The sequence below is a fragment of the Lagopus leucura genome, unplaced genomic scaffold (assembly GCF_019238085.1).
Source record: "Lagopus leucura isolate 7727_CA_CO unplaced genomic scaffold, USGS_WTPT01 Super-Scaffold_100001, whole genome shotgun sequence".
In the NCBI taxonomy this organism is placed as follows: Eukaryota; Metazoa; Chordata; class Aves; order Galliformes; family Phasianidae; genus Lagopus; species Lagopus leucura.
Window position 1 is genome coordinate 10,079,098 of NW_024962262.1, and position 27,353 is coordinate 10,106,450.

At 36.6% G+C, this 27,353-nt stretch overlaps 1 protein-coding gene across 1 annotated transcript in view; it reads left to right on the forward strand.

The window, feature by feature from the left end:
• The window catches only part of COG6 (component of oligomeric golgi complex 6), a 50,666-nt gene that overhangs the window by 11,760 nt on the left and 11,553 nt on the right, over window positions 1-27,353 (forward strand). The window contains exons 5-15 of the mRNA XM_042867770.1: window positions 2,421-2,532; window positions 4,844-4,926; window positions 5,147-5,217; window positions 6,253-6,346; window positions 10,282-10,410; window positions 10,520-10,611; window positions 14,947-15,011; window positions 16,916-17,007; window positions 18,374-18,491; window positions 25,804-25,935; window positions 26,432-26,599. Coding sequence (XP_042723704.1) covers window positions 2,421-2,532; window positions 4,844-4,926; window positions 5,147-5,217; window positions 6,253-6,346; window positions 10,282-10,410; window positions 10,520-10,611; window positions 14,947-15,011; window positions 16,916-17,007; window positions 18,374-18,491; window positions 25,804-25,935; window positions 26,432-26,599 — 1,156 coding nt within the window. The remainder of the gene's footprint in view (window positions 1-2,420; window positions 2,533-4,843; window positions 4,927-5,146; window positions 5,218-6,252; window positions 6,347-10,281; window positions 10,411-10,519; window positions 10,612-14,946; window positions 15,012-16,915; window positions 17,008-18,373; window positions 18,492-25,803; window positions 25,936-26,431; window positions 26,600-27,353) is intronic.

Below are 27,353 nucleotides of genomic sequence, written 5' to 3' on the forward strand. Positions count from 1 at the left end.
GTGAGCAAATTATTGCAAGGGCACAGAGTGGGCCAGTAAGCAATTATAGTTGTTGTCCAGAGACACAGCTATAGATGAAAACAGCTTAAAAGCATGATTTTTGATGGAAAATTGCTTTCTATTACAGAAAAAATAAAAAAAGTGGAAGGGCTATGTAGAGTGAGGACTTACAGAAGGTTGGTGATTTAGTTGTGAAGTCTTCTGTGATTGCTAATTGTTTATTTTCATAACCATATAAGTAAATGGGGCACAGAATCCCAGAGCTGATTAATAGATACGTTTTTTGTATAAATAATAATAATTATATATTATAAATAATTATATTTCTCTATGCGTTATTCTTTGGAATTCTACAACGTTAATTCCAATAAATCTTCAAAGTAAAGTGAAAAAGAAACAAAACCCTGGTATGTCTGCTCTAATGCATTTCTTGAAATAGACTTTACCCTTCCTCAGTTTGGTAAAGGTATGCAGGCTACTGCTGAAAGATCCTATAAAAATAGCGTTCAAAAAATCTGAAGATGAGCAAGAATAGTAAATGAAAATCTTTTGTAAGGGCAATTAAAATTTCCTTATGCTCAGAGGGTACACAGGTTCTAAGTCTTTACATCCCACTTGTTCCTGTGTTAATGGGAGATAATATTTCCGTAAATAAAAGCAAAGGTCTTGCATTTGTTTTCTCCAACTTCCTTCCTACCTTCTTTGTCTTCCCTACAGGAGAGAGTGTCTAATGTAAGTCTACTTAGCTTTGTAGTTAAATATAAAATAGAGGTTTCTGTCATGAGAGAGGAGAGCAATTGAATAAAGATAATTCACTGAATTACACTGGTGGTTATTTCAATCAAATCCATTGGTGGTGACATTGATGGATTAGAATTCCTCATCACAATAGTGTGGAAGAGGAATGTGCTGCTAAGGGCACCATCATTTGATGGAACTTGAAGCATCCATGCATCCATGCCTGATTTTCAATTTTGATAGCTAAGTCATAAGCGTGTAGGACTTTTAAACATTGTGGAGCTGCCAGTGTAAAGCGTTAACAGTGATATTGCTGTAGGACCCATGTAAAACCTAACATGTCATTTAAAGGTGTGGAATTAAAGCACGCGAGGTTTTGATTTTCTATTTCGTTTACATTTTTCCTGTGTGACTTCAGAAATACAGGGCTTTTTTTTTTTTTTTTTTTTTTTAATTTTTCACCTCAAATTTAATAAAAAAACAGACAAACAGTTTGGGATTTCATATTCCTGTCCTCGTTGTTGAGTATGCTGGAGTATTGACAACTGCAGAATGTTTTATCTGACCTCTACAAGAGTTTGTGGAGCTGCAGGCTAGGAAGGTTATTTAAGTCTGCAGCAGGGATGCCTGTTTTCTGTGTTTCTTCAGCTTAGTGCAGCCCAGACACCAGAGCTGGGTAACATAGAAGTAGCAAATAAGTAAAAACTTAATTTTCAAGCTTTAATCTTGCAAGGAAATTTAATTACAGCAGTCAGTTTTAGAAGTGTATTTGTCTGCCTTGCCACTGTATAATAGCAGTGTATTTATCTTGTAGTAATTGCACTGGAAGCTGAAATGGTCTTAAAGTAATAACTGAGTCCTGTTCCTCTACAGATAACTAAATCAGTGTCTTCTTGATGTCTAGAAAAAAAATATGCCTATTTCATGGAATGCTGTGTGTGCTCAAACCACAGTTTAAGCAGTTTTTCTGTTGGTATTGGAATTCCAAACTCTTCCTGTGGAATAAAGCTAGATTTGAGTCCTTGTGTGGTTGTAAGGTGTGTGATGGAACACACCTGTAATAAATACACAAACAAATAAATAAAAATGCTGCCCATGAGTGATGGCATTTGCATATTACATCCCTGCTGTGTTTATTTCAGGAAGGGTAATCAACAAGACAATTAGCCATTACGTCTTGATTGCTTGTGAGATTAGTAACATTGTATCCCATCTGTATATTGTTAAACAGAAATGCACCCTTCTGTAGAAAACTGGATGAATGGAATGATCGTTTTCTTGTTTTGGATTCTTGGATTTTTATGTCTTTCTGAGAACAGGAGCTTAAAACTCATTCTTTCCAGGATGAATTGGAAAGGAGATAATTGCAGTCATTAAATTGTTCAAGTACAAAGTATCCGGATTAGATCATTTCTGATACAAACGTGGAGGGGATATTTCTGAAAGAATGTATTAGTTCTCAGATACGTTAACTTTACATTGTTTTTGTTCTGTAATGTACGCAAGATAATGAAAAATTGTACATAAAGATGTGACTCGAGTGTTTGATGGCAAAAATGTACTATTAGAATTTAATAGCATTGGTTTCTAGTGCTTATTATATTTGCAAGAGTATGAATATGCAAAATGAATCGGAGATGAGCATTAACGGCTAATGTCCTTTTCACTGTGTTTTATTGCAGTCAGAGACTGGAAATGAAAGCACAAGTTGCAGATGCGTTCATAGCAAAATTCCAGCTGACACCAGATGAAATGAACCTCCTTCGAGGCACGAAAGATGAGCCAATTACTGAGGTAACTCACTGAACATTAAAAGCTTTGCCCCGAACTAAAATGTAAAAACATCCTAACTGAATTGTACATGAGATCTTATTAGTAGTTTCATTTTTTTATGGAGGAATGTACCTTTTAACACAGTACTGAATTTCTGATGAATTTGAAATGTGTGATGAAAGATTCTGATTGCAAGAAAGAAAACCAGCATTGAAGTCTAGTTTGCATATTGAGTTTAAGAAGCAATAAGAGCCGTTGTGTATTACTGCACTTCAAAAAGACCTTTATGGAGCCTCAGTTTTCAGCAAAGATGTTTTAAAACTACTACATGCTCAAATAAAGCAAATGAGAAATTAATGTCCTTCAGTACTAAGTAGCACTGCTCTTGTGTGTGTGTGATAGGACATGGGGGAATGCTTATAAACTGAGACAGGGGAGGTTTAGGGTCGATATTAGGAGGAAGTTCTTCACGCAGAGGGTGGTGACGCACTGGAACAGGTTGCCCAAGGAGGCTGTGGATGCCCCATCCCTGGAGGCATTCAAGGCCAGGCTGGATGTGGCTCTGGGCAGCCTGGTCTGGTGGTTGGTGACCCTGCACACAGCAGGGGGTTGAAACTGGGTGATCATGGTGGTCCTTTTCAACCCAGGCCATTCTGTGATTCTATGTGTGGGTGTGTGTGTAGGTAGGTAGGTATGTATATATATATATAAATATATATATATATACTGAATGTATGTGTATTCATATATATATATATATTTATTATTCAGTAACTTGGATCAATATAACGTGGAGCTTTCTCTTTATTATTTTGTTGATGAAGCTATTAGGTGCTGATTCGCTTTCAGCCACCATCCAGAGCAAGTTTTTGAAAAAGTTCATTTTTTTGGTAAGGCAGCTTATTGTTCTGCAGTACCAGCAAACTGAATAATGAGAGAACTGAGTATACTTAATAGATTTTTTTATTGTAGTTGCATAGAAACCTTCACTTAAATGCAGACTACCTGCTGAGACATAGTATCTCATTCCCCCAGGCATCCTGTTCCCAGTTCAAGTATTATTGAAGACGTGAAAACAGATAACCATAAACAATGCTAATGAAAGCATAAAAGGAATGTGTTAAATGGTTGTGCACTTCAGTAATTGCTGTATGCTTTTGTACCAACTATTATAATGAAATAACCTTCAGGTTTCTAAAAAGCACATTGCAAGGAAGAATGGTAGCAACGCTGTGCTATTTACTGAGTGATTGGTTTCCAGTGGAGCAAGGATTAATCCTTTTGATACTTTGACCTAAAAAATATGCAGAAGTAACAGAATCATCTCAGTGCTACTGAAGTTGCAAACTTCAGTAATAAAGTTTCAAGCTCACTGGTTGATTGTAGCTTAAGTAAAAAGCACAGACTTTGAAGTCAGATTTTGGTTTTGGGGAGATTTTATATGTATGTTTCTGGGCTTTTATAAATACATGATCTTCAACACAGTTGTTGCAAGACAGTGTGTTAAATCAATTGACTGTTTTTCTTAAAATACAGAATTTTATATGACTTGAAAGAGAATGGAACTCTTCTGAGGCAAAGTGTATTCAAGTCACAAAGGAATCAGTTACATCTCAATCTCTGGTCTCCTTTATAATGTTGGAAAGGACTTTGTAATGAGACCTATTGAATAATGTTAGTAGATTTCCATTAATGCTTTAAAATACTAACAAAATAACCTTCTTGCTCCAACCTCAATGTCTTCTATAAGTTTTTTTTTTTCTTCGCTACTGTTGATATTTTATTTGAGATGGAAATGTTACACTGGAAATCCTGGCTTTAATATGTTGTAAAGGCGTAATTTTTCTTAGGAGTTGTTACCTTATTATATGAAAACAGAACATGAACATAATGTAATCATTGTGCTTTATGGTGTTTCGCTTTACTCCTTAGCTGCTAGTGTTAATAAGGGGATGATAGTGCAACCTGTAGTAATACCCTAAAAATCTCCCAAAATTGGTACTAAATGTAGAATGTATGCTTAGTACCTATGAGACAGATTGAAAACACATCTTGGTGGCTATTTAAAAAAAAAAAAAAAAAAAATTCTTGCAAAAAGGAGTGATGCAATGGGAGAGAGAAATGTCACGAGGCTATTAAGATGGAATGAAGGATGAGAAGCAGCAGGGAAGCTTAGATTTACAAGCAGCACTTGGAACACAGACCTGCAAGGAGCATGAAAATGAAATGAAAAGGGAGAGTATAAATTGCAAGAGGTGTGAATGAGAACTTGCTTTTTTTTTTTTTTTTTTTTAAAAAAAAACCCTGGTGTTTATTGAATTTATTGGTTTAGGACTTTTTCAAGGCTTTGGGAAGAGTAAAACAAATTCATGATGATGTCAAGATTCTCCTCCGGACAAATCAGCAAAGGGCCGGGTGAGTGTTACTGAAATGCAAGATGACCTTTGCTAATTACAAACAAAAGCTACAGCAGGGTCTCGTTCTTTACTTCTCATGACTTTATGGATTATTTCACATCAAAGTGAAGAACAGTAATGCCTTTAAATGTTCATACCTTTAATATTGGTACTTTTTATATGTTTCTGGTAGCACTGCCTAGAATAGTCTTTGCAAATAAAAAATTTTTATCTTGTAGCTTGGAAATTATGGAACAGATGGCTTTACTGCAAGAGACATCTTATGAGCGGCTTTACAGATGGACTCAAAGTAGGACTGCCATTCTTTTATGTGTTTGAAGATGATGATGATGATTCTTTTAATTCTTTGATGTGGATTGAACTCAGCAAAAACCTTTTCCATGCTTTGAGTTTCGTTCTTACTGAAAGATTTGTCTAAAAGCTAGCTTTTATGAACTAATTACAGTCAGATAACAAATTACAGTCAGATAGTCAAAGGAAATTGTTAAGTGTATTGCATTTTAGTTTCTCACAGGTCACAAGAAAGTTCTGGTTTTTGAGAAGTGGCTTATTACTTAAAAACAAACAAAACCAACCTATTTTATTAGGATGCTCTTCTGAATCATTATAGGTGATTTATTTTTTTTTTCACGTGTTCTGGATCCAAGCATCGGTGTTAGATGTCACACCTAAATAGTGTAAAATGTAGATGCTTTTAAATTACTTTGGTCAAGACACTGTCAGCAAAAGGTATGCAAAAAGCTACTGCAAAGGGAGATGAAATTTGTTAGCTGTTCTTCAGTTGGTACTGAAGTCTGAGATAGTGGTTGCAGTTTCATCCTAACAAAGATTCAGTATTATTATGCTGTTGTGTGTTTTAGTTTATGTGATTTCGACATTCCTGCATGGGCTTTGCAAGATTATCTAGTTATGTCATTAAAGTGAAAGCAAAAACAGAGAAACAAAAAGCCCTCACAGCTTGGTTAAATGCTTGCTCCATTTTTTTTCTCAGTGATTTATCTGGGATGTGTCAATCTCTTACAAAGAAGCCTGACAGAATTTTCATGGTTGAATGATTTAACGTTTGTATGTGGGTGCAAGCAGATAATAAGCTTTCTTTAATTTTTACTTTTGTTGAAGTTTGTGATGGACATCCAGTTTACAGCAAAGTACTGGGGGAAACTTAATTACATGAATACAAACAAGGCCAGGTAGCACATTCTGGAGGCTTCAATTCAAAATCAGAAATCTTTGAATTTGTAGCCCTTTTTCTTGTTTGTCAGCCTTGTACGAAAGGTATTGCATCGTAAAGAAGGCACTTTTATGTTCTGTTGATATTTTATAGATGAGTGCAGGACTTTGACACAAGAATCATGTGACATTTCTCCAGTTCTCGCTCAAGCTATGGAAGCCTTACAAGACAGACCTGTTCTCTACAAGTAAGTCAGTGTTAATAACCATCTCTATCAGAAATTAGTATTTTCAGCCAATGAAGCTTGAAGACTGCAATGATTTGCAATATAAAAGACAGTGACAATTCAGTCTTCCATCAGATTTGAAAAGAAATAATAAAAACATATTCAAATTATCTAAAATTCAGAAGTTTCTTTGACATAGTTGTGATATAGTGAAGGTTGGACTTCTTCAAACTGTTTGCTTTATAAATAAAATGACAGACTTCGTGTTTATATCTGAATTTTTGCTGCTCTCCTTGCAGGGTTTTTCTGTAGAGGAAAAAAAAGCTATACAAATCACATGATTGTCTCATTTAAATTCCCAAAGTGAAAAAATTGATAAAACACTAATTAGCTTTTGCTGAAGCACTTCTGATAGTGAGAACATTTTTAAATAATGATTGTACAAATCATAATTGCAGAATAACAGAATTGTAGGGGCGGGAAGGGACCTCTAGAGGTCATGGAGTCCAGCCCCCCTGCAAAGCAGCCCCCCTACAAAGCACTCCCCGTACAGCAGGCTGCACAGGTAGGCAGCCAGATGGGTCTTGAATATCTCCAGAGAAGGAGACTTCACAACCTCCTTGGGCAGCCTGTTCCTGTGCTCCATCACCCTCACTGTGAAGAAGTATTGGAAGCACACTGATGCAGAACTTCCTGCTCCAGTTTATGGCTGTTTCCCCTTGTCCTGTCCCCACAGACCACTAAAAAGAGGTTGGCCATGTCTCTTTGTTTTCCACACTAGAAACATTAATCAGATCCCCTCTGAGAATGGAAGACAAGCGCAGAATTGCTTAGGTACATAGTAGTCCTCAGTTCTTGTTCAGAATTTGAAGTAAGTTAAATGATAGTTTGTAGACAACCACGAGGTGGCACTATAAGAACTGTTTATATTGGAGTGACCACATACCTGAGGAGGTATTTTACCGTTAGTTCTGGTACATTTAGCTTCTTTGATTTTGAGATTTGGTTTTTATTTGTTTCCTTACATGCACTGCTACTACTACTACTACTGCTGCATTAGGCTGAAGTGAGGGTTTGCAGAGCCCTTTTTTTTTTTTTTTTTTTTTTTGCAGTCTGTCCTCCGAGTCCTTTCTTACAGCTGTATAGGATCATTCACATTTCATAGGGTTCTTTATAAATATGTTTTGTATTTTCTGCAGTAATTATTTTGTTAAATGGTGCTACTTTCAACTTTGTAAAACTATAGTTTCACTTTTTTAAAGTGACTGAAAACAGCAAAAACTAAAACTGAAGTATCTTCTGTTTAAACCCACAGCTGTCTAGTTTAAAATGAATCTGCAATAGAGACTTTTTTTCCCTAACTTCTTATAAGCAATAATAATGTTACCAAAGTTTAAAAAGAAATAAATGATGGGACAATTTATTTCCTCCCAGAATAGCAAAAGTAAAAGATGGAACAACATCTCTCTTACCATAGAATAACCACTGTCAAAAGTGCAGTGCTTTGTATTTTAAATCTAAAGATAACTTCAATACTTCTGTACATTCTAACTCCTGAGCTTGAAATATAAAAACTAGATCATAGAAGAAAATAACTTTTGATTGCTGTTATTCATATAAGTATAAGCTAAACCTAGCTTCCATTCCAAATTACTGTCCCAGCATCTGATAAAGGTTGTGATTTGATTGGATAAAAGAGAGAACGGTTTAGAAATAAGACAACATAAATAAGTAAACAAGAATGTGATGTTAATTTTAAGGTGACAGAAAGCTTGTACCCTGGGTGGCCTTTTGAAAACTAAGTGCAGATCTGGAAAAACATATTTCACTTTGTTTTTTACTTCATACTTCTAACAGAAACATGGAAAACTGTTTAATAGATAATAAATGGAGTTATAGCTCAAAGCAGCATTCCTCTTCCATCCTCCACCCTGATTTCCACAGCTTTTCCACTGCCTTCTTCCTCCCCTCACAAATGATTATTATTACTTTACTGTTTTGTTTTGTTTTTTAATTGGAACCGGACTGAAAAGAGTCTAAATGTTGTTTTCTTCCCCTGAAATATTACTAAATAGCGTGTTTGTAACAAATAATTGTTACTAATTAATTTTTATGCATGTAGGATTTCAGCATTGTCATCCCCTATTCTACTGAGACCAAATTGAAAATGAGTTGTATTTTTCTTTTTTTAAACCAAAATTACCATTAATAACTGCTGAATTCAAATCAAAGGGGTTTTACGATCTCACTCTTATGTTATCCTGCTGTATTTGTAATGGCGTAGCTGATTATTGGGGGGGGAAAGCTTGACTGCTTTCTCCTAACATCAGAGCTGCAGTGCTGGTATTCCTGGACTATGGGTGGTCAATGGATTCTAAATTTCTCTCATATTTAACTGCATAAATTTTATCAGTAACGATTGATTAAAAGCTTGTTTTTATCAATCTTTTATTAAAAAACAAACAAACAAACACAGAACATATGTTTACTGTCTGAGTAAGAAAGTACAGTATATGAAGAATACTGAAGAAGAAATTGAAAGGTTCTTCACTCTGCTCCCCCCTTTTTAATAGTAACTTAGATTTAAAAAAAAGAACAAAAATGAATGATTCATTAAACTATTTATAGTATAAGAAAAATCTAATTGAACTTAACTTGAAACGCGTATGACACAGTGTATTATTTCCCTCTGTATTCTGTCCTTCATGTCTGTTTAATTGTGAGCATGCTACTTATTTAACTTCAGTCAGTGAGTAACATGCTTTCTATTATTATTATTATTTTATTTTTGTATCTGTTCAGCTGCTGAGTGTCATATGGAAGTGACACCAAGCCTACTCTTTGGCATTTTTTCTGTTATGTTGGGAAAATATGCTGTTGTTTTTTTTCTTTTTCCTCATTGTAGTTTGTGGATCGTGTTCAAAATACTTAAATTCTGTTCTTCAAAAAAGTAATTGTTCCATTGTTTTCTAAATTCCTGTTTCTAACCAGATAAATCAAGGATGTTAGCAGTGTTTAGAATCCATCAGCTGTTATCGTGCTTTAGCCCCAACAGGGAAGTAGTCTTTTCCAAAAATGAGCTGTGTGTACTTTCTAGGTACCTTCTCTATTACCAGAATGCCATTTGAGATTGTGGTCTGAGTTCCAATTATCCATGCTTTAAATATGTAACTGAGATTCATTTGATTGACATCAAACACCCACGTGCAGATAACTTTGTCACTGCTAATCCTCTGGTGATCTAGAGCAAGGAGGAAGCCTTGTGTTGTGGCACTGATTTGCTTCTTCTGTCATTCAGTTGTGGACCACATGTGAACAGGAATCCCAGACCTGTCAATACATAAACATATATTGTGCAAAAATGGAAATGATTTTTCATTTTTTTATTTGTGGGTGGAAGGGTCAAGGAAAAACCATCTATAATTTTTGTTATGTAGAGTCAATGATGTCAGGAATTTTTGAATGCTGTATAGTAGAAGCACTGATGCAAGTTTTTTAGAACTATAGAAATGATGACTTCACAGAATCACCAAGATTGGAAAGGACCTACACAATCATCCAGTCCAACCATCCACCCATCACCAATAGTTCTCATTAACCATGTCCCTCAACACAACATCCAAACGTTCCTTGAACACCTCCAGGGTTGGTGACTCCACCCCCTCCCTGGGCAGCCCATTCCATGCCTGACCAGTCTTTCAGAAAAGCAGTATTTCCTAACGTCCATCCTGAATCTCCCCTGGCACAGCTTGAAGCCATTCCCTCTCGTCCTATCACCAGTTACATGACAGAAGAGGTTGACTCCCAGCTCACTACAACCTCCCTTCAGGCAGTTATAGAGAGCAATGAGGTCTCCCCGAGCCTCCTCTTCTCCAGACTTGTAATAACTGTAAAACTGAAGAGATTAAATGCGATAATGTGAACTATTTTTACCCATTTTCATGTTTTGCTAACAGGTACACTCTAGATGAGTTTGGAACAGCTCGAAGGAGTGCTGTCGTCCGTGGCTTTATAGATGCTCTCACCAGAGGAGGTCTGGGAGGTACTCCCCGCCCTATTGAAATGCACTCCCATGATCCTCTGAGGTACTGTACTGAGAATGTATTAGGAATAATCCTTCTTTTGCCTGTTCACACTTTGAATCCCTCACACTGTAAACCCCTGATTCATGCAGAAATGTCTGTCTTTATTTAGGTATGTAGGAGACATGCTGGCCTGGCTGCATCAAGCTACAGCTTCTGAAAAAGAACATCTAGAAGCTATATTAAAGCTTGTAACTATTGAAGGTAATACTTGATTTCAAAACGTATGTTGAGAAGTGATAAGGAAGTAAATTAAGAAGCATGAATGGAGATTGAATGAATGGAGAATGGAGAATTAAGATTTGAGAGTTAAGTTTTTGTTTTCCCGGAATTAACTTCAGAATATCATATGGTCGCATTTTGTCAGAATTCCTTACCAAAGAATATTTCAAATTGTATTCTTTTCATTTTACTATACTTATAATAGGTTTACACTAAATTTACAAAGAGACATTTTGGACTGTAGCTGAGAGTTCAGAATTGTCCATAAGCTGTAAGTATATCTCTCTGAACACAATATCATAAGGTTGTTTTTTGAGAATTGTTATTCCTTTCTCTGTTCCTTCTATGCTACAAATAAGGGAGTTTTTATGTGTCAAGTAATAAGTTTCTGAAGGTCAAAGCAGGCCACTGTAGACACAGCCGATAACAAATATTTTATTTATTAATGAAACTATAGATTCTCATGTAGATTTCTCAGCAGTTTTTCTCTCTTTTTAAGTATGTTGGACCATGATTCGAGAACTTTTTTTCAGTAGAAGCTGTAATGTGATTGGCCTCTACAGCTTCAGCCAGACTTACTAAACAAATAAAATGTTTGCTCAGTTGTAACAAACAAACAAGAGCTTACATTTGATCTGTATTTTTGGTGAGTTTTTCAGATCATGAGTTTTAATTGAGCCCTGATTTGGGATTTAAAGTTAATATGCATTCTCATTTTCCTTACTGCTAGAAATACAGAATAGTTTTTGTAATTAAAGGTATATGACCATAGAGGCTGTTTGGAGAAGGTAGGAACTGTAAATCAAACCAGAAAGAAATGTTGGTTTTTAACCACAATTACTAGAGAAGTTAATTTAATTTACTGGCAGTATCTCAGAGAGACAATAAAGTAGGCCTCATGATGGTTATATGGTAGAGAAAAAAAACATGATAATTCTAATCTAATGCATCTGCTGTAACTGGGGAGTCTTTCAGGAAAAGTTGACCACACAGGAGATGGTACTGCATCTGGTTCTGCAGTTGGCTGTGCTGTTGCCCAGTCTTCCATTCTGTTCTGAAGTTATCCCACCTCCTTATGCAGTGCTTATTTAATTGCAGTCTTCTGTTGGGAAGTCAGACTGAGATGCTGTGACCTTCTAAGCAGATACATTTAGAGAATTTCGGCCATAAGTTGGAATAAGATACTTGAGAATACAGAGAATAGAAACATCTACAGGAACAAAAAAAAACCAAAAAAATCACCAGATCAAAACTTCTTTCCAAGAGACCAATATAAACAAAATATTCAGTATTGGAAGCAAAAATATTATAAGCAAACATATGTTTTTGTGCTTTGCCATCACTGTCGCCCTACTTTTCAGAAAAGGTAAAGGGGGATTCTTCACACTGGGGCCAACGAAGCCTGGAGGATGCATCTGTTAACTATCCCTCTGCATCTTTGGAAAAAATTGTGATGATGAGCACGGTTGTAGGATAAGATCTGTAAGATGAAACAGAATCACATAGAATCACAGAATCACCCGGGTTGGAAGGGACCTCAAGGATCATGTAGTTCCAACCCCCCTGCCTGGCAGGGCCACCAAACATACACATTCAGATCAGGTTGCCCAGGACCCCGTCCAACCTGGCCTTAAACACGTCCAAGGACGGGGCATCCACAACCTCCCTGGGCAGCCCGTTCCAGGGCCTAACCACTCTCCTAGTAAAGAACTTCCCCCTAACATCCAACCTAAATCTTCCCTCCTTCAACTTAAAACCATTTCCCCTAGTCCTGCTGTTATCAGCCCTTTTGAAGAGTTTACTCCCCTCCTGGGTGTAGGTTCCCTTCAGGTATTGATAGGCTGCAATGAGGTCACCCCACAGCCTTCTCAACAGTACTTAACAGGATACTACTGTGTATAGCAAGAACCCTTAAGTGGGAAGTAAGTATAGTTTTATGGTTCAGATTAAATAGATTGAGATTATATGCTTCGTGTGAAAACTGATCCTAGTCTGGTACTGATGAGTGCGTACCGTGTGTGCTGTGCTGAGAGATTTGAGGTGAATTATCTGTATTGTTGTACAATACAATACAGTCTTCAGGTTGCACAGGTTGCAGCACACGTTAAGTTAGTTTAACTTGTCCATTTAAAAGTGGACATCTTGTTGATTTGTGATTATAGATAGTGAGAGTGATTTGCTTTCCAGAAGGCTAATCTTCCTAACAAAAGATAGCTCTGATATAGGTGTTTCTGGAGACTCTTCACCAAAACTGTTTTATTTTCTTTTTCCCTGTTCCCTGTAGAGGGAGACCAAGCAGCTAGCATAGAGTAGATTAGCAATTTTGAAGGTGAAATGTAGGGAAACACTATCTCACCTATACTAGGTCAGTCAAATGTTTTTTATCTCTAGTTTTACTTTGAATAGTTTTTTGAAGGTGGAACTGTTTTTATTATTTAAAGTCAGGAATCTCTGAGTTCAGATCACTGTTAAGTCCTTCTTATAAGCCTTATATAATTTCAGAGCTATGGAGAAGGTGTTGAATTGCATTGGCAAAATATCTTCCCCCTCTCTTTATTAAAACAAAATGAAACAAAACAAAGGCGACATGTCTGTCTGTGGATGGAAACAGGTGTAGATTGGTCTCAGTGGAAGAAGACCAGAGAGGGGGAGAGACAGAGAGCTGTTTGCTATTTTGACTTGAGAAATAACAGAATCTATAGCCTGTAATGAAGTACTCCTGAGTAACTTGAAAAGCTTTAAAATCATAAGCTTGCAAACATTAGCCCCTGAAAATTTATTTGGCCAAAAAAGCCATTAAAATGTTAAGCACTGCAAAATTCAGAGCAGGTCAATGATTTTACGTCGTTCTGGACCCAAAAGTGATTTTGCATCTCTTAAGAGTTGTTTAATCTTAATTTATCACTGTGATTTGCTAATAATTGCAATGCTTATATAATCAATTGTGTTGGAAGATTTCTTTTTGCTAAGGCTAAAATACTCTAATTAGATCTGAAAGTGTTTGTGATGGCACAAGCATACGATATACCAAAATTGTAATTCCATGTTCCTTGCTATTTGAACTTGTTTATTTTTGCAGCTAAAATTTCATACCCAAGAACTTGTTAATGAGTCAGTCTGGTTGAGAAACATGATTGCAGAGATGTGCTTGTTATATTGATGAACCAGAAAAAGGTGGCTGTTCCTACCAAAGAAATATGTAAATTATTAGGATGTGTTTGGGAGTTAGCCGTGATGTAACAGGCCATGAACCTCGTGGTTTGTAATCTTGCCATAAGTATCAATGCATAAATATGTAAACATATTTTTATGACTGTACCAATTTAGAATGTTGAAGTTCTTAGCTATGACCACTGAATACTGAATTTAGTTGTTTATGTGGTTTTTCACCTGTCTTGATGTAAAGAGGCAGTCACGCGTCTCTAATCTACAGTTTTTTTCTTTGAGCGGTAATCTCTTTTAGTGTGAAACAAGATCTGTAAAATACAGCTTCAGGTTGCCTGATTTTTATCACAGTCAGTTTGTTTACTGTTCATTGCATGGATCCCATCTGAAGATGAACTCCTGTTGACAAGTTTTAAATTAGAATTAAACTATTGCTGTCTCCATAAATCTATTCCGAGTCGTTACTGAAGTGAGAGCTTGAAGATCTGTTGCTTTCAGTTTGATTGATTTATGACAGTGCTGGTTGCCATGCAACAATTAATTTTGTGTTTCATGATAAGACAGGGCAATATTCTCTTTCATATATAGTTTGTTCTCTGATAGATTAGTTTCGACTGCTGCTAGGGAGGAAGCACTTGCTAATGCTGTGGTACACTACAGTGTGAAGGTACATATGTGATGTAAGTTGTAACCATGCCATGAGCACGTCACTGTCAGACATATATTTGCAGTTCAGGCCTTTCATTATGGGAGGTACTGTTGCTTCTAAGCATCTCACTCTCCCCCTTCCTTTATTTTTCCTTTAGCTGCAATAAGTGCTGATGCTGAGCATCACTGTGACTGTTCCTGGGTAAAACATTTTTCTTCCAATTGTTCCTTCTCTCTCAAATCCCCAGGCACTGTGTTGTGCTAGGAAGCAATTGCATAGCAGAAGGTAATGAGTCTTCAGGACTGTTTTGTCATGCAGCTATTTCTTAATGGTTAGATTTGAAGTTCAGTGGAGGTATAAACTAGTCTTGTGAAGAAAAGAACATGCTGTTCATAATATTTTTTATGGAGGAATAGCTCTTACATTTGTTTATTTGTTTTATAGTCTTGAAGAAAAGAGAATTAAATTTGCATAATCTTAGTATGTGCTTGCATTCACTGTAGGTGTGGAAGAAAATATTCAAGAAGTAGTTGGGCACATCACTGAAGGTGTTTGCAGGCCTCTAAAGGTATGGAATCTTTCTTTTCTTAGTACTCTAAATATATTAAAACAAAATTTATTCTTTCATTTTCTTACATTTCTTTTCTTACATTTTCTTTTCTTACATTTCTACAGTGTATTGTCATTGTTCCTTGGTTAAGACTGGATTCTCAACTTTGAAAATTATAATGCCCTTCAAAATTAAGGGTTCTGTAGTTCATGGGAGTGTAGTTAGTGGTCTGATTAGAAGTAGTCATACAGTGAGAGGTGCTAGATACTAAATCTGTATCTTGATCTGTTTTGCTTTTCCTCAAGTTCAGTGGTACTTACCTGCAAAAATTTGCCTTTGGGATAAGAATATGGGAACAGATGTAGTTGGTCAGATGGAAAATCATTTTAACTTAGTACCCTGTTTTTAGTCATAGCCATGTTATTTTCTTAAAGGATGTTGAGGATCTGTGTCAAGATTGTTCTGCAGAATAGCTTCCTCAACTGTTCGTGGACTTAATAAGGATTTATTGAACCGTAGCTACAGTCTTTGTATTTAATAGACTTCAGTAGATTTTTCTTTCATGAATGTGTCAAGTTGGTATAAAATGCTGGTGTTCATGACATACCTGGCAAGAGGGAAGTGCACAGCTTAACTTTCTGAAAAATAAGTTCCTGTTCATTTTGTTTTGTTTCATAACTCCAATTCTTGTATTGAAAGAAACCATGAAAAATTGTTTCTTAGTGAACATCCTTTTACTTTTCTCTGGACCATTTTTAGTTCTACAGCATTCTTTAAGATTTCTTCAGGCTCTACTCTCTCCAAGGGACTGTACTCAGTAATATACCCCTGTCCAAATATCCTTCTATGCAACACTGAAAGTGTGTGTGTGTATATGTATAAAATTTCATATTCTTCTGTACATACATATGAATTGGAGAATAAAGTACGACTGAATGTTAAAATTAACTTTGTGCACTGAGCTTTGCAAATCAGTCCAAAATTATTCTTCATTTTTGGTCTCAAACTTGGATGCAAAAGGAATCTTAGTTGATTTTCTCTGCAAACTGGCTCTGCCAAGAAGGCACTGCTGCACACTGTGCTCCACTGAACAGCAGACAAATGACTTGGAGATTGGATGGTGATCTGTATGTAGCCTTTTCACACATAGACACGTGGGAGAATAGTGCAGTGATAAGTCACTGACTTTCACTGCTTCGTAAGCGCCAGAGCTTGACCTTGGGACAGCTTTTTATGAGTGAATTGAGACTGTGTACCATGGAGACAAGACATCAACTGTCCAAGTGTGAAGAAATTCAGCACTGTTTTGGTCTGTGTAACCAATATCTCCTGGTTGAGATAAACAGTCAACATAGCTGCTTGTTAGTTATGAAAATATCCTGTTACATACTGGTGGCAGATATGTGATATCTCCTTTAAGTAAAGGAGAGATTAATTCAGACGAAATATTGTCTTTTGAGTAAAATGCCTAATGCTTTGTATATTCCAAATTGCTGCATGAAGTTAAAGATCAGTGGTTATAGTTTAGGGATTCTGCTGTTCTTTCTCTGTTCAGTGTTGAGAAGAATTCCAGTACGTACTCGTGTTAATCCATAAAATGATCTCAGTATTTTGAAATTTTCAGTAACAAGGTGCAACAAAAGCCTATAGGGGAATATTTGGGGGCAAGAGGATTATTTCATTTTATTTTTTAAGAATTTTTTGAAGAAACAGCTGCTTGTTTTCTACCCAGAAACTTAGCAACCCCAGAAATACTTTGGTTCAAGCATAAAGTTACAGTTAAGTAGGCATCCTCTCTTGCTGTTGTTTTTTTTTTTTTTCAATTTAATTTGTTTCTCAAAAGTCAATGTCATATTATACGTAAAATGACAGAGATTGTCTTTCAGAATGTATGACTTGAAGAATGTTTGCTTATTCTGCAGGTTAGGATTGAGCAGGTGATTGTAGCTGAGCCAGGAGCAGTTTTACTGTACAAGATTTCTAATCTTCTCAAGTTCTACCACCATACAATCAGGTATGCAAAGCTACAAAATATGTTAAGGATGTCTTTCTTTTTATTGTAAATATAATGGTTAGAATAGTAGAAAGGTTTTTCTTGGCCTTAGACTTTGTTGTGTACTACACAGTCTGGGAGAAATGTGCAGGATACCAAGCAAATGTCATTTGTCTGTTGTCACTCCTCAATTCCTACAGAGCCTGCTTTGGAATATAGCATTGATTTGAAAAATAAAAAAGGAATCTTTTATTACTTCTCTATCTGGATGCCAATAATGTGTTAAAAAACTCCAGCAAGCATCTAAGGTCAGGTCAGCTGTCCCTTTGAAAAGATGCTAGAATTAAATTCTCTCTAGAAGTTCAATTTTTTTTCTTCCCTAGATACCTGTGTTTGGATACCACTTTTTCTGATTGTGCACTTGCATTTTCCTGTTGAAAAGATGCTTGCTTTATTCTGTATCTTGCTGTTCAAGGTTTACCAGTCATCTTCCAACCTTTTAAGTGTCCCTAAGAACAATGAAGCAGGAGAAGAATCGGAATCACTGCTGTTTATAGATAGTGGCGTTTGCAGTAGCTGATATTGGTTAGAAAGGGCAATAGCAGGAAAATGTTCCTCCATAACCATGTACAAAAATGCTGAGAATTTGGGTCACTAGTGCTATGATTTTAGCTTATATTCAGTATTCAGCTATTGGATGGAATGAAATAGATGGTTCTTGGGCATCTGCTGCTGCATTTAAATTCTGCAAGTGTGATGGAACTGCAGCTCTGCTAGAACAGATAGGGGACTTTTTTTTCTTTCATAATATTGAGCAAAACATATTTTATTCCTATTCTTATTGTCAAAACAGCTGTAAGATTTTTTGCTGTCATTTTTCTGTCCCCAAAGCCTGTTTCCCAGTAGTTATAAAGCAACTGAAAATGCAGTGTTAAAATGGAAGGTCTGAGGCAGTCTTACCTGTTACTTTTTTTCCTGTAAGCGATGTATTGTTTAAAGTTCGTTGAAGTACTGCCTGTTAGCTGAATAATTTCTTGACATATAACCCATTAAATGCAACAAGATTCTGAAAATATCTGAAGGATTCTGAAGATCGAGCAACCGGAATTAGCCCTATTATGATGCAATGACATTTTTATATGACATTTTTGTAGCTTAGAAGTATTTTTACTTTAGACAAAAGCGCTAAACTTTATACTTAAAAGTTGTATCTGCTTGATGGTGTGGTTATTTGTGCTTGTTCTCACAGTCATCTTAATACGCATATCCTGAGGGCCAGTATGGCTGTTCTTACAATTCCTACATTTTCAACTTTGAAAAAATTGCATATGAAATGCTTCTAAAGTATCTGACCTTGTCATGTAGTTAATCTCTATTTTGTTTTCAGTGCTATTGTAGGGAACAGTGCAGCCACACTACTGACTACGATAGAAGAAATGCATTTGTTGAGTAAGAAGATATTCTTTAACAGCCTGAGTCTTCATGCGAGTAAACTAATGGACAAGGTTTGTTTCAAAATGATGCAGCTTTCATGTTTCCAATCTCATGCTTTCATTTTCCTTTTATCTGGCAAGGTTATTAGATGAATGGCTGTTTGGTTTTTTTTCAATTTTTCCTAAATTTAATTTTTTTGTTTGTTTGTTTCTATGTGCTGGCTATAGAATTCCATAAAAAAGCCTGCACATCTGTGTTTTAATTCTTTTATTACTGTTAGTAAATATGGCTAGAAATAGCATTATTACCCACATTTGTTTACAGAGCAGCAGTGCAGTTTACACAGTTGTAAAATCTATGACAAACAGAAAAATTAATTGTGAAATTTCCCTTAGTGCAGTAAAGCGGGGTCAGCTAATTGAGCTAGATAATTTGTATTGAAGCATCATCAGATCAGTAATTAATTACTCGTGCGAATAATCCCAAAATGGCAAGCTGAGTAAAAGGAAAACTTGACTTTTTCTGTCTTCTATAAAACCCACAAGCATTGTTGCTGTTAGAAGCAGAATATACTTTTGTTTAGTTTGTTTGTACAGTTAGACAACTGTACCAAAGCCAGCGGTGCTTCCCTGGTATCTTTTCTTCTCCCGCTGTTTGCTTTGAACTTCATTTCCATGAACTTCTCATTGTTCAGTACCTGAAACAGTTCTTGTTAAGCTCTCCTTGCTGTATTCATAGCCAATTGTAATTAAAGTTCAGCTTTCTGAGGCCTGAGCAAAGTAAAAGCAAACTGTTGGGCTGCATGTGTAGTCACTATGGGATGGTATTGTAATCCTCTTAAACTTCATAGAATCATTAGGGTTAGAAAGGACCACTATGATCATACAGCCCAATCATCAACCATGTCCAGCTGTTGACCCATCATGTCAATCCATTTGTTGTTTTGGCAGGGATTTAGTTCCCCTTCCCTCAGTATCCAGTCTGGATGTGACTGGCTGTGGACACTGCTGTTATTTTATAAAAGGAGTCAAATTTGGGTTTCATGATTTTAAGTGATGGTGGTTGTACTGCTTCCTTCAGTGGCACCTCAGTGCAAGTCATTCAGAATAATGAACAGGCATACCAGCCTACCGTGTGATGTAAGAAATACTGGCTTTTCTCATAAACACAATTACAGATTTCACTTACAAAATGACAATTTTACATAGCATATATACACTCAAAAACTCTGTCCTCAGGTTATGATGGAGGCCGAAGACTTAGAGACTCAGAAGTTGATTCAAAGTATAAGTAACAAAAGCATCTGCAGTTATTTATGAACCTGTGCTTCAGGAGTCAAAAACTAGATAATGGTACACACAAGAACAATTCTTACTTGTAACTGAGAGTTTGGGGCAGTCCCGTGAATCACCTGATGTTATTTTCCTTTGTGAGTGGACTACTGAATTGATAGGATAATGTCCTATCTCTTTGTGTCTAAAAATAGTTTTCCTTCCCCAAAAACAAAAGTAGGCTGAATTACATCCAGAGAAACGTTTGTTTTCATGAGATAAAGACCTTACTTTGGCATAAATTTAATTCTCCTGTTACTTCATTTACTCTGTAAATACACAGCCAGCTTTCATGCCTTTTCATATGTCTCCAGTGTTTTTACATGTTGAGGAAACTTTGAGTTGCTTTTTGTCATCCAGGTCTTTTTTGTATTGATGTGTATTTAGGCCACAATAGTGTGTAAGTAAAAGTCCCTTCAGAGTCCAACATTTTTAGCAGATTTTTGCTATGTATCCAGTACAGCTGTTTCCAGAACTTTTATTTTTTTAGTTTAAGATTAAAGTACTGGAAAACAGACCTTTGTGTTTACGTATATGATTACAAAGGCTTTGCTGCTGGTGTGTTATACACAAAAAGAATGCTCACTTGAAAATTAGTAAATCATTTCTCACTTACGCAGTATGGAAAGTACGTATTTTTTTCACAAGTCTGATTCAAAAAATATCAGGTGTCCATTATTTTGATTAAATCACCATTTTGATGAGAGTTGTTACCAATAACTTCGAAATAATGAGCAAAAGTTTTGAACAGAGATCAGTTCTGCAATATGTATTTCATTTAGAGAGAATATAAGTGTTTTTGTATTTACTCTTCATAGCTACTGAATTCCACAAGATTTAGTCATCATTACTGGTGAATTTGTAGCTTGATGTGTTTCTTCGGCCCTGTGCAAATTCTATTGTGCTGTAGCGTGGGGACAACTGTCTGGATTAAACTGATGTGTTATTGTGTCTTGCTGTGGTATGTTTTTCTAGAATCTATGGTTTTATAGTTGATAGACAAGGGTAGTATTTAAGCAAAACTTGTTTTTAAATAGAAATACTTGCAGACTTCTAAGACAAAGCAGGTTTTACTTCGTAGACAAAGCAGATTTCACAAAGCATGCTAACTCCTCAAAACCCTTTCCTTTGAAGGACAGGACAGAGATGTGTTTCTCTCCTCATTACCACAGAAAAACTAATTCCCTGGGTTATTGATTATGCTGGGAATAAAACTACCTTCAAACTGCCTGGCATTTTGTTTTTGAAGCATGGTGGGAAACTGAGATTTCAGTCTGTTCTTCATAGGAGAATAAAGCAGCTTCCACTACACGTCTATTTTTAAGAAAGAATCCCGTATTGCATAAGTAGTTCCACAGGCACAAAGCTATATGGAATCTTAAAGGCAGTCTTAGATCAGGGTTCTTCCTCTTTGGTTGTCAAATCATCATTGCAGATGATACAAGGAAATCCCTAGTTACTTCAGAGTGCCTACTGACTTCCTCAGAAGCATTTTCCTATGAACATTTTTTTTTTTAAATTACATCAGAAAACCTCAAGCATTCTGGTTATAATCTGAAAATAACGTAGTCAGCAGTTCTCAGGACTTTACATGCTTCATTCTGAGAATCTCTTTTTATCATGTTTTCATCCACACTTCTCAGGTGGCTCCTTAGGATCTGAAGTTTGTACAGTAGATACATTCATCATACTGCCTGAATGTAAGTTCATTTTTATCAAAGGAAAGGCAGAGCATGAGGAAGTCTCTTTGGCTTCTATATTTCTTGAAAGCTGCTCTGAAGCTTGGTGACAGTCCTTCCAAAGGTACTTAATTTTTGAGGTTTAAATTACCACTCGCAGCTTTGAGATTCTCAGGTTGTCATAGAGCTCAATGCTGGTGTCATACAGAGGCTGTGCATCACCAGCTCTGTCACATTGAAAGTTCAGTGCACCAGCTTTTATTACAAACACTGCATCTCCCTTGCATTGTTTTATGGGCTTTTATCTTTCAGAAGCAGTGTTGGGCAGCCTTTCATGTGCTTTCTAGCTCTTGTAACAAAGTTTCTGGCTTAGTACACCTTCCTCCTTCAAGCAGAATGGGGTTTGGCCTGCATTAGTGTCCCTGATTTGAAAATCTTGTTGGTATTTGCTGCTTCAACTGATAAACACTGATAAACCAAATGCTTAGTAATTTAGGGTTCTTTTTCTGTTGCTCATTGTCTGGATCTAATTAAAAACAATCTGGTACAGATTACCTTTTTACACATGATGATAAATCCGGGAGAAAATACTAAATCAGAACTATCAGAAAACAGAAACTATTCCAGAGAAACTGGAAACAAAGCTCAAGCACCTACTGCACTGCCGTAGATGGACCTCATGGCGTAAATGGATCTCATGTTGGGAGAATTGGTATTTAGAATCATGAGTCTACTGGTGAGGCATTTTAATCAGCCCATTGCACCAGTATATTTTATTAGAGCAGCTAATTGTAAGGGAATCTTCAAGCACATCTGTCCTTACTGTCTCATTTTGATAATACTCCAGAACAATTATTAAATGAAGGGGTAATTTAAAACATGGAAGTGAATAGAATGAAAGGTATCACAAGGATACTAAAGTGAGCTAACCTGTTGGTGAGCAAGGAGATGATTAGTAAAGTAGCCAAAGGAATTTGTGTTACTTAATGCTCTTCTTTTTATACTAGATGTATGCAAATTAAATGTTATTTTTCCATAGTCTGTTACATTTGTCAGTGGAAGAGGTATTAAAGCACTGCACGGGAATAACTGTGAACTTCTCCTTCATAATTTGGTTCCCATCAGAATGAAACTACTTAGATTTCTGGGAAACCAGCTGTGGGACAGTTGATACGAGATGCTGTTGTTTAAGTCTGGTGAAGATTATTTCATTTTCTAGAATGAAGCATGTGTCTTCAGTGCTATGTCTGCCTTCTTTCCAGTGAGGTTTTTTAAAGTCAAACTTAAAAGCCAGTAGGCCCTTCAGAAGGCCACCAACATTTTGTTTGTTTGTCTGTCTGAGCAGTGCTTCCTATGGAGCTGTGTGTTTAAAATTGCTGCCTTGTTTTTTTAACGCTACTGTCACAGAATGGCAGAATGGATGAGGTCAGCAGGAACTTCTGGGGATCATCTAGTCCAACCATCCTGTTCAAAGTGTCATCTAGGGCAGGTTGCTGAGAGCTGTGGCCTGTGGAGTTTTGAGTGTCTCCAGGGTTGGAGACCAGGTTGCAGAACCTCCTGGTGCGGCTACCTCCATCATTTTACTAACTTCACACTGAAATCTATTGTAACTTCATGTCTTTCAATCTGTGTATGTTGACACTGCTGAAAAGAGCCTTAGCTCCTATATTCCTCTCATGAAGTATTCGTACACATGGATAACATCCCCCTGAACCACCTTTTCTCAGGACTTGTACAGACCCAGCTCTCTCAGCCTCTCCTTGTATGTGATATTCCAGAGCCTGCATGGTCTTTGTAGGCCTTCACTGGGTTTGCTCCATTAAGTCCATGTCCTTCTGTGCTGTTAACTTTCTAATGTTCAGGTAGTATAGTACATAAGTTGTTCTGATTGTGTTACCCATATAGTATTTTCAGTATTTGCAGGTGCACGTATGGGCTACCGACAGCGCTGCTCTCCTTGATGTGTATCAGTACTTAATAGAATTAACTGTATTTAATATAAACAAAAATCATTCAAACTTATTTACTTAGTAATCATCCCCCACTGAGAGACCCTTCAAAATGTGCATTTGAGAGCTAAAAAGCTTGAATGAGGACACAACTTTTTAGGCTAAACCTATTTTAGGAGAATAGGTTTCTGTTTTATGTGTTAGAGTTTAAAAAATGAGAATTATTTTCTTTGTCTGGATGAACAGCTGACTGGGCTAGTTTAGGTGTGACTGAACTGCTAAGGTAGAACTGATGAGATTCTTGATATTGTTAGAGTACATTTTAATACTGTTGAACTGGCTACTACTGAATTCTTTGAGAATTCTTTAGGTAGCTCCTGTCTGGCTTGTGTGTCAACCAATTGCTTCACAGGCAGAAGTCAGCAAAGCTCTTTCCCTGGAAATAGCATTATTTGTAATATTTTTTTATAAAACATTTAGGACATCACTTTTTAAATTTAAATTAGAATAGCAGTTTAGTGACTGTGTTAAAATTTTCTTTTTTAATTCTGGAAAAAAAAAAAAACCAACAAACCCAACTTATATTCATGCAAAAATTTAGGATGAATATAGCAGTGCATTAGTTTTCCCTGAACTTATTAATAATTCTACCTCTGAAGTAGTCAGGAATTTAAGCTAGCTCAAATAGAATTTAAAGATCTTAACCTCTTTTCCTGTAATGTTTTCTTCCCGAGTAATGTTGTCCACTGTCTTCTAGATGGGAACAAGGAACTTCAAAAGAACAGGTTAAATGAAAGTTGAAGCTAATTTAGAGGCTTCTGGCCATCATCTACTTGAAGGGACAAAAATTCTGTAATTGTGTAAAGAAGCCTGAAATTATCATTGCCATGATCTGTATCTGTATTGGAAGTGAAAGCCCTATCAGACTCTAGTCTCAAATTAATGACAAAATATCCCGGAACACGGTCCATTTCAGGTCTGAGAACAGTGTGTTCAGGGCACGATCAATACCCCTAATATAACAAGGATAAACAAGAAGAAAGTCACTCACTGCTGTAAATTTCAGTAGACTTTGCTACTAGTCAGCACCGAGTAGTAAATGCTTCTTCCCGAATTGCTGTTACTTCATTGCTAGGAGAATATCTGCTTAAAATATTCAACTGTTTATGCTGAACAACAACTGTTCCTTGAATTGACTATACCATCTCTTGGAAAAATGAGTGCAGAGAAACATTTCATTTCAGAAGGATCCAAAAGAGTTCTTGTTTGATCTGCTTTAGCAACAGATATGGAGCATGTTGGCTGTGCCTAGGGGGACAATCCAGAGGTACCTTCTGTTCTTACTGGGCAGAAGTCTTAAGAGATTTGAAGATAGTGCCTGTTTCTGCTGCACCTACACACCTTGAGTGAGACACAGAAGCTAGTCCCAGATGAAGCCAAACTTAATTTTCCCTTTGTCCTTCTGGAAAGTGATTATACTGTCAGGTGTTCACTTGCTCAGCATTCTTGGGGTGTTCTTACTACTGTGTAATCTAGACAGACTTATGCTTCCCTTTGAATAGGCAGCAGACAGGAAAGAGGGAGAAGAGGTTTTGTCAGAAGGAAATGAGGACAGCAGCCTGGGTTGTAGTGAGTAGGGGCCTGGAGGCAGCAAGCAGCTAATTTGAGCCATCATTGAAGACAGAAAGGTCCAGTAACATCCCTAGTGGAGTTTGAGGGTTGTGACTGGGAAAAAGAGGTGTTAGGTTTTAGGTAATGTAAATTTTATGAATGATACAATTGGTATTTACCTGTTAAAGTATGTGAGCTTGTGTTAAGAATGTTGTAGAATTTTAATCTATTTCATGTTCTCCAGCTCTTCATAATCTTCCTCAGAAAGTGTGTTCTTTATGGTTATTAAATATCTGTGATTCTCATATCTCTCTTATCTTTGAGATAGGACTGCAGTCCAATGCTCACACTATCTTTGCAATTTATATAGGTGTACTAGAGCTTATGTGCAGATCATTTGTATACTGATTATTTGAGTACAAACTTGGTAGGTATTAAGACTGTTGCATCTATGTCTACTGCTGCCTATTGCAGCTCTCATACCAGCCCTTTGGTGTGGCAGGGATAGGCAGCCTTATCAAAGAGATGACATCATTCAGCTGTTGCGTTATGGCCCCAGAGCTCTGCTAGTGCTAGATTTTGAAGCTTTTACAAGAAGCCTTGCTCAGAGTAAACTCAGTGATTCAGCAGCATGACTATTCTCTTCTACCTAGTCTAGCAAATATATATGTGATACATATTTTACCACCAGAAACTGTAGCATTTGAGTTTCTCTAGATTGCTAGGTTGTAAAATAGGCATACTTTGAATGAGGGGAGAAATTTAGTTTTGCTTGTTCATTACCAAAAAAAAACAGATTATCTTGTTCTTTAGGTTGAACTCCCACCTCCTGATCTTGGCCCAAGCGCTGCACTAAATCAGACACTTAATTTGCTACGAGAGGTTCTGGCATCTCACGACTCATCTGTTGTTCCACTGGATGCCCGTCAGGCTGACTTCGTGCAGGTACAAGGGAGCTTTGAGAGAAGGGAGGGAAAGAAAGTAAATTTAGGTTTGTCTTGGTCCATTAATCTTCTGGTCCCATTTTGGAGCCTTCTTCCAAACTCAAGTTTTCAATGTGAATACAATGGTGACTAAGTGGATAATTACAGTACAGTATGGAGCGCTACTCTTAGCACAGTGTCTACATTCTGTTATCCAATTACTACTCCATTAAGTAAATACTCCATCAAGATTGCACAATTGCCAATTATCTATTCTGGGTTACTCCTCCTACTAGATTAGAATCTGTTCTCAGGTTTTTACACTTTTGCCATCACTATGGTAGCTGATCACCTGCTGACAAATCCAGTAGAAAACTGCTTTCACAGTTGGAAACTCTCATTTTTCTTTGTTCTGCTTTGGAGAATAAATACACAATAGAGACAGAAAGTGCTTAGAAGCCTCATGTGACATGATTTCCTTCCTCTCCTCCCTCTTTTCTTTGCGTTTTCTATTTTAGGTTCTGTCTTGTGTGCTAGATCCATTGTTACAGATGTGTACTATGTCTGCTAGTAATTTGGGCACAGCTGACATGGCAACCTTCATGGTAAATTCACTTTATATGATGAAGACTACCTTGGCTCTCTTTGAATTCACTGACAAACGTCTGGAAATGTTACAGTTTCAGGTGAGCCTTACTAGCCCAGCTGAAAATAAGCTTATTACTGTTTCTCTTTTGTTTTGAGGACTGTAAGTTGTGATGTGAACGTATTTGTCTTTGATAATGTTTATTTTGGATCAATTCTAAATCAAGGAAGTGGGATAAGTGGAGCTCTTTTTATAAGCCAATAACACAAGTATCAGAACTGACGATGGTACACAGCATCCTTTATTTCAAACATGCAAAAAAAAATAGGAAAGTTTTATTTTAGTGGCGAATAAGCCCATATCAATGAAAACTTTCATTTGCTTGAGTCATTCTCATTATTCTAGTTCACTTACAAACTGTATGAATTGAAGCAAATAGAATTTGAAAGCTGAGTGAAACAGCTGGCTGTGTTCTATCCTATGTGGTGTTAGTATGCTGTACCTGAGGTCATTACTTCAGTACTTCTTTTTACCTTTCCGTTCTCATTTGTTAGGTTGCACCTAATGTGGCAGGTTAGTAGTTCATATTTGGTACCATTTCAAAATGGAAATGTAGTTTATAAAGCATTCACTTGGAAGAAAACATAGGCATTGCCCTTTTATAGTTGTGCTACACAATAATCTCTGCAGTACCTCTCAGGAGAGTTTTTGGAGCTTGAAGACTTTGAGGGGAAAAAAAAGTCTCAACTTCTTATTTGAAAGCATCAGTAAAGTTTGGCTGTGAGCCATTTCTCCCTTTCTACTCCTAATTTGAATTTCTAGCACCTTTTAGCTGGGAAACAAACAGAAAACCT